Raw genomic sequence first — 16312 nt, forward strand, 5'->3', positions numbered from 1 at the left:
CAACCATGGGAAATTGACGTTTTAATCAACTCTGAGATGGCTGCGATTGTTTCTTGTACTTAATTGAATGCCACAATTCACACTATCTTCTCAGTAATTTTATTACAGAGTACCTGAGACGTTATAAGGGACTTTGTTACAAATTGCCTGATTGATTCTAAACCAACCCATGTGGTATATAATGCTGTAAATATGCAATAAAAGACATGCTAGTTAGCTATTCTGCTTTACACATAGTTAAAATCCACGTGGTACGCCATCAATGCTACCTTCACTTTTCGTATTACATGCCATTTGTCTATGAACCAATCTAGCGGCTTTAACGACTGTTTGCGACACTGCCGTGCGTGGATACTCAACTCTCCCGAGTGAGATACCGGTGGAGAGGCGCAGTTAGCAGGAAAATACCAGAGAAAGGGGTTGTTGTCCAGATATCACTGGTTTTCGCCACAGACAAAAAACGTGCATTTTTTTAAAAATATATCAAAACATACAGTAAATGAAGACTCAAGGCTGAGCGTTGAAAAGCAGCGCGAGGGAAGGCAACTAATTCTCTAACCGTGGCTGTTGAAGTAAGTTGCCTCCCAAGCGACGCTTTAAAAGGAAGAGGGATCTAGATCAGACCACAACAACAGTGAAAATGGACTATGATTTCAAATTGAAGCTGACAGGGGAACGAGAACGTGTCGAAGATCTGTTTGAATACGAAGGATGCAAAGTTGGTCGAGGGACGTACGGACATGTGTACAAAGCGAAAAGAAAAGATGGGTGAGTTAACCTTAGCTAGCCTAATGCTCTAACGTTAATGTTAGTTAACCTAGCAAGCTAGCTAGCCAAGGCCTCCGATTCGGGGTGATGTTTTCATTAGTATTAAAATGTTCTCGTCTCTTTTTACAGGTCTGTATGCGTTGTTTGCATGATTTCGTTTTTGTTCGGCACAGGTCTTTTATATGACAGGCTGGATTTCATTTGAAGTGGGTTTTTGGCTTTGTCAGTTGATTCAATACGTCAGCACCTGGATGATGGGGTTTGCTGTTGACCCGAATGACAAAGGGGTTGATAGTTTGTCTGACTTGAAAACAGCTCTTTTGCAGTCAACTCACAGGGTCGTGGTAATGCGTACAATTAGCCATGCACTTAAGCGATGTACATGTTTTGTTAGCTAATTGGGAGCTTCTATGTAGCGGGTGTTTTCCAAGGAAACAACAGTGTTGTAACTGTTCGCGTGGAGATCTAGGATATATTCATGCAAGATGCAGGACGTGTTCAATCGTGTAGTTTGCAAAAGAAAACGATATTTTTCAGTAACGTTACCTCTCACTTTTAAGAAATGTGTCAATCGTGATGTTAGGAGTGGTGTTCTTGTCATATCAGTGACAGGTGTTAATGGGAGGGATTATGCAAGGTCTCTCAGATCAGAGGGCTGTCACAAGTATCCTAAGTATCAAAGGGGAGTGACGTTTTAGTTATATCATCCTATTGGTATCGATGGCGCATCTAATATGAGTGAAATGAGTAACCCTTGCCGCGTGAACTATGCCACCTGCCTTCTGTATTGGTGTAGGGACGTTTGTTTAAATCGATGTAACAAAACTGTACGGGATGTGAAATGTTTGTCAGAGACTGGAAGTTTTGATTTCAGAACCTTTGTCTTTCATAAACGACAACTATTATTGACATTAATATTTGGCATTGGATGGTTTCGTGTTCGGTTCTAGGTAAAAATGGGATATAATGCTTGTTCATATTTCATGGGAAAATATGTATGTAGGCCTACACACACAAAGTGTGTGTGTGTGTGTGAGAGAGAGAGAGAGAAAGAAAGAGAGAGACATGTGGTTTTATATACCCTTGGGGATCAATAAAGTATCTATCTATCTATCTATCTATCTATTGAGTTTACTCATTCTGAGATCAACAATGTCTTTTATACCAGATTAATGTAATTGATGATACATTTGCCTGCATCTACATGCCATGGACAGCTTTTACGCAATATAGCTGTTTACTTTTGTAACTTTGCCTTTATGTCTACCATTTGATTTTCCCTGTAGTCATTAACATTATCACTAGCACAAAATGTTTCTTTCTTCTGCAGTCCAATGCAGCCTGGACTAGAGTGTATAGTAAAATGGACCTGATTGTGGTTCTGGTTTCTTGGGTGAGACCTACAGATCCTGCAGATCCAAAGGCACAGGCATTAACGTCCAGACAGGCTGTCGGGCAAAAGTCTTAGTCAAAGAGTTTTAAGTGTTTAAAGATGTTTTTGTCTCACCATAGGAGCTGGCTGTTTGTGAGCGTTTAAAAGATAATTTGTTCTGCAGGAGTTGGACCAGGCTGGTGGAGGCATAACAACATTTTTTATGGGGTTGTGTGAATGAATGTGTGTGTGTCTTTGTGTGTGCTTGGACTGTCTCTATCTGTACTAGTGTATTTCTATCTGACTATCTGTCTCTCTGTGTGGGTGTCTGATAGAGCTGCTGTTTGCCAGTCTTTCTCCCAGTCCGGTATTGTCCCTGCTCTTGGTGTTTACCTCTCATCCCATGCCAGAATGTGTTTCCCCTTCCCCTGATGTTTGCCTATAGAGGTTGTGCTGCCATAAAACAATCTGGAGGCATTCTGGGTATTTAAACCTTTGTGTAAAGCTGTGATTCTCCAGGCACCGCTGAGAGAGAGTGAAACACCCCCATTATGCTTTGTGCCCTGTGTTTTGTAATTATTGGGCGGATGGTCTGATGTGCCCTCTACCCCTCTGCAGGAAGGACGATAAAGACTATGCCCTCAAGCAGATTGAAGGCACAGGGATCTCTATGTCTGCTTGCCGTGAGATTGCAGTAAGTGCATGCATGGGTTGGCACATGTATACTCTGAACATAAGTTGACCTCACGAATAAGTATATCATATATGTTGCCTATGTAAGTCTGACCGTTTTCATAATGTGTTTGTGCATACATACTCTGAAAGAAAATATTATGTATGTATATATGGGCTTTTCACACAAGTAAAGACGTATTGGGTATTGCCAGTAGATTTTTTTCAATGTAATTAGGCATTTCAGTACTTACTTGTTCCTGTCTTAAAGTATTTGATTGGTGGCATCTGTGGCATAGTGTGCACTTTGCCCAAAGAATACAGGGGCAAGACACGTGTGTGTGTGTGTGTGTGTGTCTGCGTGTCTGCCAGCCAGCCACCGTGCGCGTCTGTGTGTGTGTGTGTCTGTGTGTGTGTGTGTGTGTGTGTGTGTGTGTGCTTGCTAAAGATTGTGTGGGTGTGTTCTGAGATGTCATCCTGTCTCCCGCAGCTGCTGAGAGAGCTGAAACACCCCAACGTGATCTCCCTGCAGAAAGTGTTCCTGTCACATGCGGACCGCAAAGTCTGGCTGCTGTTCGACTATGCCGAGCATGACCTCTGGGTAACATACAAACACACATACAGTACACACACACACACTTAAAATGGTTATCATGTGGGTCATCAAGCATTTTTTGTATTTCGCTGTTATATTTATAAATGATAGGACTGCTCTCAATGTACAAACATAATATCCAATAAATCATCTGTTGTAGTTGTGCCATAATATTTGTTCATTAATTTATTGTCAATTTTATGTTTTTTACACTCCTTAATCACTCACACACAAAACCTCTTTAAGATTGATTAAGCCCTGAAAACTCGCCTTAGTTCCTGAGAGATACAAGATGAAAAGATGAGAAAATCCCTTCATGGCCTTGAAACCTTGAAAGTATAAGTACGCATCTCTACTCCCTCTGCCTCATCTCTGATGTGGAGAGCTGATTGCCCCGGCCCACTACACTGTATACAACTCTGCCTGCTTGACAACTTGGTTTGACAATGTTATCAAATGACTAACAATATTATGCTAATGTAAGATAGCATAGTCTGACACATTAGCTTGTTTCTGTTGGAAAGCTAAATGTGCAGATGTGCCCTTAGGAAAATAATTTGGAAAACCCTACCCCACAAATAAGTCAGGATTGTCGTGCAACCATGAAGGGCTGTTCTGATTTGTTATTCTGACTAGCACTCTACCCATCCAAACCATAAAAACTTAACCATTGTGTTTACTGTTTTTCACATTCTTGTAACACATTAAAAACACCCACCCAATGAAGGTTTATAGAGTTGACTTTTGCCAGTGACACAAAGCACAACTCACACATGCTTTCTCACACACACTAATGGCTTGTCTCTTGCAGCACATCATTAAGTTCCACAGAGCCTCGAAGGCAAATAAGAAGCCATTGCAGCTGCCCAGAGGCATGGTCAAATCCCTGCTGTACCAGATCCTGGATGGCATCCACTATCTACACACCAACTGGGTCCTGCACAGAGACCTGGTAAGAGGGGGGCTAAAGTATGTGTCCTCATTACACTTCCCCCTGTCGTGGTGTGTGGAACATTATTGTGTCTAGAACAGATGAATGGTGTCCACTAGTTTAGTCCTACATAGTAAGTACTAGTACATAGTAAGACTAAATACATATGTGTCCTCTTTTCAGTGTCATGGCTCCTGTTGTGGTGTTGTGTTGTATGCATCTTTATATGAAGGGTTAGTGCTAAGGAACTTGGCCTGCTAGTTGAGTGTTGCACAGTGACCTGGGTGGGGGGGCGGAGCTGGGGAGAGGAAGACCATAAGAGGACAGGAATGCAGTCTCCCTGCACCGTTAAAAGTTTGACAGATCTAGCGTTATTATATGTCTACACCGTGTATTGAGATGGAGTTGAAATGTCTCTGTGGTTCTTGATTTCTGATGTTTTGGTGCACATTTGTAGTATGGTCTAAAGTCATGATCTATTTACGGTACAGAGTCATATGATGTCCTTTGAACAGAATGCACAGTAATAATATTCTGCATGTATTACATATCAATATAGTACCTGAACTGTGTGCTCTTGCTCTGTTGTGTCCATAGGCTCTATGTTCCACCTACTTTCGTGTATTAGTAGGTACTACCATGTCATGATAACTAGTTAGTTAGTTTATTTGTCCTTACATAGGAAATTTGTTTTCACCTACCATACAAGCCTCACAGACATGAAATACATAGATACACACAGTCACGGTTCTTTACCCACCACCCACCACCCTGCCACCACATACCCCACCCACATATATCACAACAGCACACAAACAGCACATATACATCACATTACACAGATACAAACAGGAAAACCATCACCAGTTGACATTACAGAGGAATGAGGGCGGCACAGTGATCCATCACCGCTGTGATCTGTTGTTAAGTGCTGCTATTGCAGAGGGCACAAAGCTTTTCCCCGAAGTATTTCGCTTCCACCCCATAGCCCTATATCTGCGTTTTGATGGAAGCAGAATGAAGAAGGGATTGAGGGGGTGGGTGGGGTCATGAGCGATGGTCTGTGCTCTGTTCTTGGTGAGTGTGCTGTTGAGGTCTGATAAATTAGGAGTGGGGAGGCCTATTGCTTTGGCTGCGGTATGGGTGATGCGTGTGAGTCTGTTTCTGTTGGCAGCAGTTAGCATGTTGAAAAAGCAGGGAAGGCAGTAGAGGAGTATGGGCTGGACTATGCTTTTGTACAGGAGGAGCAAGTGACAGGGGGCAACAGAAAGTGATCTGAGCTTACGGATGGCATAGAGCAGGGGTCTCAAACACCCGGCTCGCGTCCTGCCCAATTCCGGCCCGCGACATATGACAAAATAATAATGTAATCCGGCCCTTGAGGCTATTAATTGCGACAAACAACGATACTGATTAAAATAGACGATAGATCCCAAAATCGCTGCGCAAAGTTTTCAGGAAATACTTGTATTAGGCCTACACGCGAGAAACACAAAGACGTGCATATGAAATTGAAGCAGAAATTAAGCAGAAATAGGCCTACACCAAATCACATGCGATGAAGTTTTAGGTAAGCTATGTTATTCACCTATTCTAATTCTGAAGGAGAATATCCTTTTGGAGATTATGATCGATCGTCTATGACAGTGATAGTCACGGTCGTCCTGTGAATGGAGGTGCGTGTATACAACGGTGTCCACTAAGCATACCATGCTTGTTTTGACCCTCTGCCCAACATAGCTTGGAGGTTGCAGTGGTAATCGTGATGATAGTGTCCGTAATGGATGTGGTACAGACAGCAGGGCTAGTAGAAATAGGGCTCTAAAGAACTACAAAGTCACCCGCAATATGATGCGAACTTCTGGCTACTGCAGATTACCCGCGATAGGAACTGTTTGACCAGAATACTTTATTATAGGCCTATATTGTAGTAATCTATTACTAAACCACAACATATTAGGTGTTGGTATACATCTTAGGTGTTTTCCTGTTAATTTGTTATGTGGGTAATATGAAAAAAGGAAAGTAAACCTGCTTAAATATGTTCATCCAGTATTTACTGAAAGGTGCATAATTTGAGGTGCTTGCCATCCAGTGACAAATTACATGGGTAAATTTACCCCCTTCATAAACTTTTGTTTTACTCAAAGATTTTTACATTTACAGTAGGACTTCATCTCTGACCACTTTCAAGCCATGGCCTTTTGAAATTTTGATATAAAAATCCAATGGTGTTGCTTTCTTAACCCTGATGCCTAGTTTGCCAGGTTTAAAAAAGTTATGAGAGGAAATATTTTTATTTGGTGTGAAACACACACACATACCTGTTTTTATGTTTTTCATTTATTTTATAATTTGTATTAATATTTATTTTATCATTATTTTATTTATAAGCTAAGATTGCTAGCACAGGTGTCTAAAACTAGATAAAAACACTTGCACTTTCTGTTTGCAGTTTTGTGTGGTATTTGAAAAAAAGAACATTGCATTTTCAGAAATAGCCGGCCCTCCAATCAGATGACGTTGGCAGAATTGGCCCCCAGCTCATTTGAGTTTGAGACCCCTGGCATAGAGTCTCTGTTGACTGTGTTTTTGTATGTCAGTGGTGTGTTGCTCAAAGCTGAGTTTATTGTCCAGGGTGAGTCCAAGGTATTTGAAACAGTCCACTATTTCTACGGTGTCGTTGTTGATGCAGGTGGGGTTGTGGATTGTGTCAGATGGTGTTCTGGTGTTGGTGATTACAAGTTCCTTGGTTTTACTGATGTTAAGCTGAAGGTAGTTGTCAGTGCACCATTGTGTGAGGTGGGAAATGGAGTCTTGGTATGCAGATATGGAGTTATTGTCATTGACAAGTGCAAGTCCAGCAGTATCATTAGAGTATTTGAAGTATGTGGTGATGGGTGTGGGACTAACCTAAAGAATGGGAGAAGCAACCTAAACATTTTAGTAAATACTGCACTTCATGATTGGAGTATTATCCTCATCTGTTGTCCTTTTGCTTGTTTTGTACTGCGTTGTGTATGAGATGTGATTTTATTGGTTAGATGCCATTTTGGTCATGTTTATTGTAGCCTCTAAAAGGCCTCTGCATTTAAAAAAAGAAAATTTGGCCAAATGCTGCTCCAAGTGCTCTTTTGATTCTTTGGCTTCCCACTAGAGGGCCTTTATGACTAGACAGGTTTTGTACTGACGCAGTAAAAGCAACAGTAACATTGTTGAGGTATGTGTTGGTTTTGTTGTTATTCTTTTAACCTAAAAGTCAACGTTATTGCTGTTGTTTACAGAAACCGGCCAACATCCTGGTGATGGGGGAGGGCCCAGAGCGAGGCCGCGTTAAGATTGGTAAGCCCTGGTTCTGACCCGACCTGCCCACACACACACACACACACACACACACACACACACACACACACACACACACACACACATAGCAACAGCACTCAACCTCCTGTCTACATAAACACACATGCACATAAACACACATGCACATAAACACACACACACACACACACACACACACACACACACACACACACATACCAAGAGCAGTAACCGTCCTGTTCACTAATCTGTGCACACATACACCAACAGCACTCGTCCCCCTGTTTACCAGTCTGAACACACACACAGAGCTCAAACTCCTGTTTACAATCCTCCTGGCATCACCGTTTAAGATTAGGGATTACGCAATGCAAGGCTCGAGTTGTCGACCCCTCATTTCTGGCACAGTGTTGTGTGCTTTTACTGTGCAGTGCTATTTCCCAGAGAGACAATAATGTTTTTTTTATCATAAATCTGTGGGTAACAAATGAGTTCACTAGAAAATATTGCCAGAAGTTTGCCACTGATTTGCCATCACGCTTAGCCAATAATTCTGGCAAACTTCCAGTGAACTTCTGGTGACAAACTTAATTTGCATATGACATTGCTGCAAATTTGCTGCAACATTTCCAAATGTTAACTGCAACTGTTTGCCAGAAACCTAATTTGCATGTAAAAATATGACCTATATATATATATAATAGTACATATTTTGGACTCCGACCCTCTTTACTATTTTGGAGTATTACAATTTTTCGAAAACGCATTGACCAAAAAGAGAGAGAGCACAGTGTTTTTGTGTAAAGGTCTAATATATATCAATATATTATATCAATTATAATTATATCTATGACTAATGACACTGTTGTTAATGTGTGTATTTGTTTTGTGTGCTTGTTTGTCTCTCCCTGTGCAGCGGATATGGGCTTTGCGCGGCTCTTTAACTCACCACTGAAGCCTTTAGCAGATTTGGACCCTGTGGTGGTCACCTTCTGGTACCGGGCACCTGAGCTACTGCTGGGAGCCAGGCACTACACCAAAGCCATCGGTCTGTGTGTGTCTGTGTCTGTGTGTGTCTGTGTGTGTGTAGGCCTGTGTGCAGGCTTGGGAATCGGTTCCAGGTATCGGTTAGGAACCGGTTCCAAACGTTCCGATCCATCGGAATCGTACACATCCACACGTTAACGATTCCACTAACGATTCCAATACAAAGCTTTGTTTTAGAAATGTTTGTTTTAGAAATTTTTATTTTATTAAATTAAATTTTAAAGCATTCAACATCTGTATTGATATTGCACACTTTGTATTCATTCTCTAAAACCACTTTAAATTAGACATTCAAAGCCAAAAACTCCCAAAGACATCCTATAAGTGTTCAGCAAATGGTACAGGAATCAATATGGGAATCGATAAGGAATCGCATTGATAAGCAGACTCAACAATGGCATCGATATCGATAATTTCTTAACGATGCCCATCCCTACCTGTGTGTGGGCCTGTGTGTGTGTGCCCCTGTGTGTGTGTGCGCCTGTATGGATATTTGCACCAAAGTCAGTTGTGAGTGGGGTTTTAGTGTGGTTGGTTGGCTAGGTGTTGTATCCTATGTGTGTATATAAGTGTGGGTGAGCGTGTGTACTAGAGTTTGGACTTGGTATTATAATATCGCAATATTTTTTGCATGATCATATTGTATCGCTGTGGCACCAGGTATCATAATATGTATGTATTCATTTGATATTATTATTTACATTTTATTTTGGTACATTTATGTACTCTGATAATATTGCTTTTGAAGTCTACAGTATGGCAGCGTAAATTGAACAATAATATGAGTCAATTTTAACATTTGACAGTATGTGAATTTTACCGTGCCAAGAAGGCTGCAGACTCTTTTTGGTTAGACAATTTATGGAAGAGATAAGTAGCAATGTAGAGCAGAATCAAATCCCGATACTGTCTGTTTTGTGAAACATACAGAATCACAATAACATAATATTATATCGTGTTGTCACCTCTGTAGCTATACACCCCTCATGTATACCTGTATTAACTCATGTACTGTCCCAAATCCGGTCCTTGATTATGATTGGCTGAATCGCGTTTGATGGCGTTGTAAAATCCAGCACAAACATACACCTTGATCGCATTTCGTTCTATATTACTGTGCCACCATAACTTGATACAAAAGTTAAAGTAGCTGCGTCTCGACGTTGCTTGGCAACCATTCAGAGATTGAGGAAATATATATTTTTGGCGGAAGAATGACTATGAACGAAATTCTCGCTGCTGTGACTTTATTTTATGAAATCTTGCCAGATATATGTAGTAACCGTTTTAGAAAAGCAATAAGCCACTCAAGTCCGTAGGTAACACTGATTTTAGAACAGCTAAGGGGGTTTTAGGCACTTTGCTAGCACGTCGAATCAGTGTAACCTACAGCCTCTCGGGGCTTATTGCTTAAGTGAAATGGCTTTAGTTGCTCAACTTCAGAATCTTTCCCTTAGGTTTGTGTGTGTCTGTGTCTGTCTTTCTGTCTGCCAACCTATCTTTGTGTGTGAATCAGGACTTCTTGTCGCAGTCCATCCCCTGACTCTAACGATTTGTTCCACAGATATTTGGGCAATTGGCTGCATCTTTGCAGAACTGTTGACGTCAGAGCCCATATTCCACTGTCGACAGGAGGACATCAAAACCAGTAACCCATACCACCACGACCAACTGGACCGCATCTTCAACGTCATGGGCTTCCCTGCAGGTTAGTGCATGGCCAAGTGAGACAATGTGTTGACATCTGACTCCGCACAGCTGTGACCACTGCTATACTTCTGTGGCCTGCATGTGCTTTTACTTATGTTGTGGTTCACAGACGCAGTAGACTCCAAAACTTTAGAGTAAATATGACAGTAAAGTGTGTTGTGATGCTTTTTATACCATTCAGCTGACATAAGAAACGTCATGTAGCAAATTTCTGAAATAGTTGAATGTAAGGAATTTTTAGGGTGCACATGTTCAACAGGAATTGAATACAGACTGTAGACCATCTGTTTTCTGCCTTCTGCTGTCTGCGGCTTTAGTATCAGCCCCCAATTCAGGAAGCATAATTGTATCCAACCCCATATTAAATGTACATGTGGTCCCGTTTCCTCTGAACTGCCTTGACCTGCAGGCACACAATTGAACCCAGCCTGGTCTGCTTTTGTTAGTCACTGGCTACTGGCCAGCCAATATGAAGTCAGGCCCTATGGCCTTAGTGCTCACTCTAGGTGGAAATCAAGGTTCATGTTCAAATTGAGCCCCAGTAAGGGCCTTGAGATGTATTGTTCCATTATATGGTGCTATATTATTAATATAATTAAACTGAATTGAATTGAAGGCAAGGCAAGTTATATAACAACTTCTGATAACTGGAACACAGCCAACAACTTAGTTGAAGGCTGAGAGATGCTGGTCTGACTAGTGCTAGCTACAGTAACTCCATTTTCTAGTTAGTTCTGTAGTAGCAGCACGGTAGCATGCTGCTAATCTGACACATGCTGCTCTGTTCTACTGTTTGTAGATAAGGACTGGGAGGACATTAAGAAGATGCCGGAGCACTCCACGCTCATGAAAGACTTCAGAAGGAACACGTGAGTCCCTGCTATCTCTGTCTGTCTCTCTCTCTCTCTCACTCTCTCTGCTGGTGAGAAATTTTCACACTAATTTTAGTTTCACACTAACTTCTTTTTTCTCTTTCTCTATAATATTCCCTATTTTCGTTATTTTTCTTTCTTTCTTTCTTTCCTTATTTATTTGCTCTCTATTTTTCTCTCTCTCTCTCTCTCTCTGCCTCACTGTTTGTCTCCCTCTCATGTTTTCTTCTTCTCTCTCAGGTACACTAACTGCAGCCTTATTAAGTACATGGAGAAGCATAAAGTCAAACCTGACAGCAAAGCATTCCACTTGGTAAGAGTCAAACATTCCATAAGCCTGTTAAGATGGCACAGACATACACTAATGTAATATAAATTACAGCTTTCAATGGCATCCAACATATGGTTGACCTATTATAGTTGTATTGCAGGTTTTTTTATAATAGATTTTTCTGTTCCATTACTCTTTGGGCATCTTTTTTTAACTGCTGACACACTGACTCTCACTCTCTCCTCTCTCCTCTCTCTACCAACACAAACACACACACACTCACACACACACAGCAGTAACCCTCTTGGGGCCTGTACTACGAAGCGGGGTTACTGGCTTATCTGGGTAACTTCGAGAGTAACTTGATCACGTGTGGCGTAAGTTCCCGATTAACCCGTACTACGAAAGGTGGATAGGTTTTAACCGAGGTATGCTGCCATGGCAATTTACGCTGCATCTCAAACCTGCTCCGAGCAGGTTATGTTCTTGGTTAACCCGAGGTTTCCGTTAACCACACCCTTTATAAGTACCACCCCTCCACTAACACTAATTCGAGACTATGTCGGCGTACCTGGATGATCCATACGACATCGGAGCGCAAATCGATGTCGAGGGGTTTTAGAGACCGCCATATATATATATATATATATATTCTCTATGAAGATATAGATTGTCATCCGACAGTTATCTTTGTCAGGTGATCTAGGCAGAAGTCTCTAATGTCACCCGGACACTCGGACATAGCCTAGGCCTAATAAATTAAAATCACCATTTTAACAAACTTGTTGAATTGAATGTCATATTACTGTACCCTGCACATAAAGGCTACACATTTCCACAGCACCAGAATCCGACCGAATGCCTCCCTCAACCCCTTCCACAATCGGCCTTCCACTATTATTTGCGATGGCCAACTCCTCTGCTACTGTAAAACACTCCTTACAGTAGTGTTCAAAGACACCTTTTTCTTGTTAGCTGTAAAACAGAGGCCAAGTGAAGGCTATAAGCATACTAGGCCTACATGTTTTCATAATTAAGAAATATTAATGCAAGCTATAACTATATAAACCTACTATTCTGAATAATGTGTTTGTGTTTCATTTTCACCTGCTGCCATGTGCGTTTGGCAATGGTGTTGCATCTGAAATGTTCACAGGATTAGGCATACACTAAATCAGTCAATGGGGGCTACTTAAACATTCAATTATCCTATTACTGTAATCTATATGCCCACTTCTAAATTGTGTTGCATCTGTAGGCATTTCTATGAACTCAAAATAGGCAATTTAATTATTTCAACTCATTTCAGACATTCCGCAAGCTATTAATCCTCCGTAACACATATTTGAAGAACATGTGGAAATAAAACTTTACTTTTAGGCATTTAGGCTACCCGATCTGCAATCACGCTGCCAACAGCCTTGCCTTGCTTTGTTCACTGCCGGCGTATTTGATTTTGTCGTAGAGTGGGTTTAATTCCTCATAACTTGGCATAATAATTGTGCATTCCTCATCCGTAAAATAAGGTGATCAGCGTCATCATTGAAAGTGGTGACTTGCGCTGCAACCCGCCCTTTTATGTGAGCGGCACAAACTCCAATTAGGTTAACCCCGGCTCAACAAATCAACTTCATAATTAGCGTCGTGGTACTGATTAACACCACTTAATACAACCAGGTTTTGTCAACCCCGGTTTAACAAAGTAACCCTGGGTTACATCTGGGTAGGTTAAGCTCCCTTCGTAGTACAGGCCCCTGGTCACTAATCTGTGCATACACACACCAACAGTGGCTGTGACACTGGCTGAAGCACAGCAGTTTAGACATGTGAATGAGAAGTGCCAGTAGAATGCAGTAGCACACAATACTAAGGATGTAATGATCACATAGCTAATGTGAAGATTTGGATTGTGTGTTAATCTCAGCATAAAGTTTTTTTGGTGAGGAGGATTTCTCCCAAACTGAACAACACTGTCTCTCTACCACCATTAGACCTGTGCAGGAATAAAAATGTGATGCTAAATACCTTCTGAAGGTGGGTTTGTGTTTGGCCTGTGCCACGTGTGAGTGTGAGAGTTCATTCCTGAGTGTGTGGTGTACTGCTGCTCTTCCTCCTCCAGCTGCAGAAGCTGCTGACGATGGACCCCATCCGTAGAATAACGTCTGAGCAGGCCATGCAGGACCCCTACTTCCTGGAGGAGCCACTGCCCACCTCTGAGTGAGTCCAACTCTATGCGCGCACGTGTGTGTGTGTGTGTGTGTGTGTGTGTGTGTGTGTGTGCATGTATCTGCGTGGAGCCTAGTAGCTAGTGTTAGCTAGTGCTTTGAAGTCTGCTTGGTCTGCGCTCCCTCCCCATAATCTGTGTTCTGTGGACTGATTGGAGTGAGTTATTGAATTAGTGACTGCATGTCATATTGGAGCGCTTGGATTTTCTGTAAACCATGGTATAACACTCCTCTTCTTGCAAGGTCGTACATTAGTCTTTATAGAGGTACACTATTCACTACATTGTCTTATAATTATAAAACACTCTGATGTCCGATCTGCCCTCCAGGAGAAATAATTTTAGATATGAATGATGATTTGCATGGTTGCCATTGAAATGGTGCAAATATGTCACCACCACAATCAGTTGTGCCATGCTGATAATCAAATAAATATGCTGCACTTGTCACTGATCGGGTTGTATGCCAGCCAGCCAGCCAGTTAGAACATGAGCTAACCCCAATTCTACCAGACTTTTGATGTGCGGGCCTTGCCAAGAGTATGGACCAGTGTGCATTTAGCTCACTGGAACCTCAGTTTTGTCATGAAATCCCTCTGTCAATAAGTACGGTAAATGTTGAAATGTGTGTCAAAGGGCTAACCCTTTTTTTTTTCATTGATTCATTTAATTCATCTGAGTTTATTCAGTGCTGCTTGTGTGAATCCGCAGTGTGCAATGTAATTATAAAGGCCAAACCAGTAAATGACTGGGAGCAGCTCGAATAAATTGAGATCGTGGCTAGTGAGCTAGCTATTGGATTTCCAATTAGTTCCACTTATTGGGCATTCCAGTGAACTAGTTCACCCAGTGGGCTCTGCTTAGTGATGGACAGATCTCTGATCTCTGATCTGTGTGTGTGTGTGTTCCCACAGTGTGTTCGCTGGCTGCCAGATACCCTACCCTAAAAGGGAATTCCTTACTGAGGAGGAGCCAGAAGACAAGGCAGACAAAGTAAGACGTCTCAGGCTATCCTCCTGCCAGTCTTCCAACATATGTTAACACACGTGTGTGTGTGTGTGTGTGCACATGTGTGCATTTGTTTCTTTCAAACAGGGTTTATGTGTGTCTATTGCCCAAATGACCAAATCATTGTTTTGGAAGTGTGTTTGTTTGTTTGATTATTTGCTTGTTTAAAGGAAGATGGGTGAGAGGGTGAATGAGTAGACAGGATGCCTCTCTGTTGTGTGCATATTCATAGGTTTGTTTGTTTTTGCGTGCTGTTGAAACTGCAGAAAAACCAGCAACAACAACAGGGGAACAACCACACCAACGGGGCGGGCCATGCCGGTAACCAAGACAACAGCCACGCCCAGGGCCCACCTCTGAAGAAGGTGCGGGTGGTCCCCCCCACCACTACCTCAAGTGGCCTGATTATGACCTCAGACTACCAGGTACACACACTCACTCAAAACACTCACTCACTATATGCTCTCTCTCACACACTAACACTCTCACACACTTTTCAAAAGGATTTGTAATGATTCCATAATCCACCAAAGTGTTGCCATAGTAACCCGCCCGTTTTCTTTCTTTCTTCCTTTCTCACATAGCGCTCCAATCCACATGCTGCCTATCAGAACCCAGGACCAAGCACATCACTGCCCCAGAGCAGCATGGGATACTCCTCTACCTCCCAGCAGCCGCCGCAGTACTCCCACCAGACCCACCGCTACTGAGAGCCCTGCCCCTCTCCACCCCTCACTTCCTCCTCAAGCTCCTCCTCTTCCTCCTCCTGGCCACACCCAAAGCCCCAGCCCTGGTCCAGCCCCTCACAGCGCCCAGCAGGGAGAATGTACGGAGGGAGGAGGGACGATTCTGAGCGCGTGCGGAATCAAGCAGGAACAACCCCTACCCACTTCCATAACTCCAACCTTGACCTAACCCCCCACACACCCACCACACACCCATCTCCCTCCCACCCCTTGCCCTACCCCTACCCCTGCCCATGCACTGTGGGCACCTAACTCAAGCGTGTGCCCGTAGCTCAACTCAGCTCTGCCAATAAGAAACGTTATGAACATCACCGTGACACACCACCACCAATACAGTAAAAAAACAAAAAAAACAGATAAATCTTCAGCCGGACTTAATCATTGCCTATACAAGAAAAACAAATAAAAATGAAAATGACTATTAAAAAAAAGACAAAACGCTGGAAGGAAACAGAGGTGACCAGTTTTCCTTGTTTGGGGTTTTACATCATCACTGCAAGTGTGTGACCATTTTTTTTTATTTCATTTTTTTTTATTATCCTTTTCAAGAAGTGGAAACAAATTGCCCCACAACGTGGTACTTAATTGCTACGCGCAAAATGGAGGATGGCCCTGACTGGAGGAACAGTCCCCCATTGCCCAAGGTCAACCTCCACCAAAGCCCCCCCTCTTGGCCGTGCTGGACTTCCTTTTCCTTTGTGAGGGTCCTGTGGCTTCTTTGAGACTAAAGCTGCTATTTGACTGCCAGCGGGGATGGTGTGTCGTCCGTCCGTCC

General features: G+C 42.4%; 1 protein-coding gene across 3 annotated transcripts; it reads left to right on the forward strand.

Moving 5' to 3' along the window:
• The first annotated feature begins 320 nt into the window (after nt 1-320).
• cdk8 (cyclin-dependent kinase 8) lies at nt 321-15940 on the forward strand. Of its 3 annotated transcripts, none has more exons than XM_048266765.1 (13): nt 321-768; nt 2759-2834; nt 3303-3413; nt 4219-4359; nt 7623-7680; nt 8576-8707; nt 10271-10414; nt 11216-11285; nt 11529-11601; nt 13679-13776; nt 14698-14776; nt 15046-15216; nt 15376-15940. In XM_048266765.1, exons 1-13 carry the CDS (start codon nt 641-643, stop codon nt 15499-15501), a joined length of 1407 nt encoding a protein of 468 aa, XP_048122722.1. In that variant the 5' UTR covers nt 321-640; the 3' UTR covers nt 15502-15940. The 3 variants fall into 3 exon arrangements, with proteins under 3 accessions (XP_048122722.1, XP_048122724.1, XP_048122723.1); XM_048266767.1 differs by having other exon boundaries at nt 15058-15216; XM_048266766.1 differs by having other exon boundaries at nt 322-768; nt 15049-15216.
• The last annotated feature ends 372 nt before the right edge of the window (nt 15941-16312 follow it).

This window comes from Alosa alosa, chromosome 16 (genome assembly GCF_017589495.1).
Source record: "Alosa alosa isolate M-15738 ecotype Scorff River chromosome 16, AALO_Geno_1.1, whole genome shotgun sequence".
In the NCBI taxonomy this organism is placed as follows: Eukaryota; Metazoa; Chordata; class Actinopteri; order Clupeiformes; family Clupeidae; genus Alosa; species Alosa alosa.

Coding starts and splice junctions, on each gene's coding strand:
- cdk8 (XM_048266765.1), top strand. CDS start 641: ATGGACTATGATTTCAAATTGAAGCTGACAGGGGAACGAGAACGTGTC. Junction 2,835..3,302: donor CTGCTTGCCGTGAGATTGCA/GTAAGTGCATGC, acceptor TGTCTCCCGCAG/CTGCTGAGAGAGCTGAAACA. Junction 3,414..4,218: donor ATGCCGAGCATGACCTCTGG/GTAACATACAAA, acceptor TGTCTCTTGCAG/CACATCATTAAGTTCCACAG.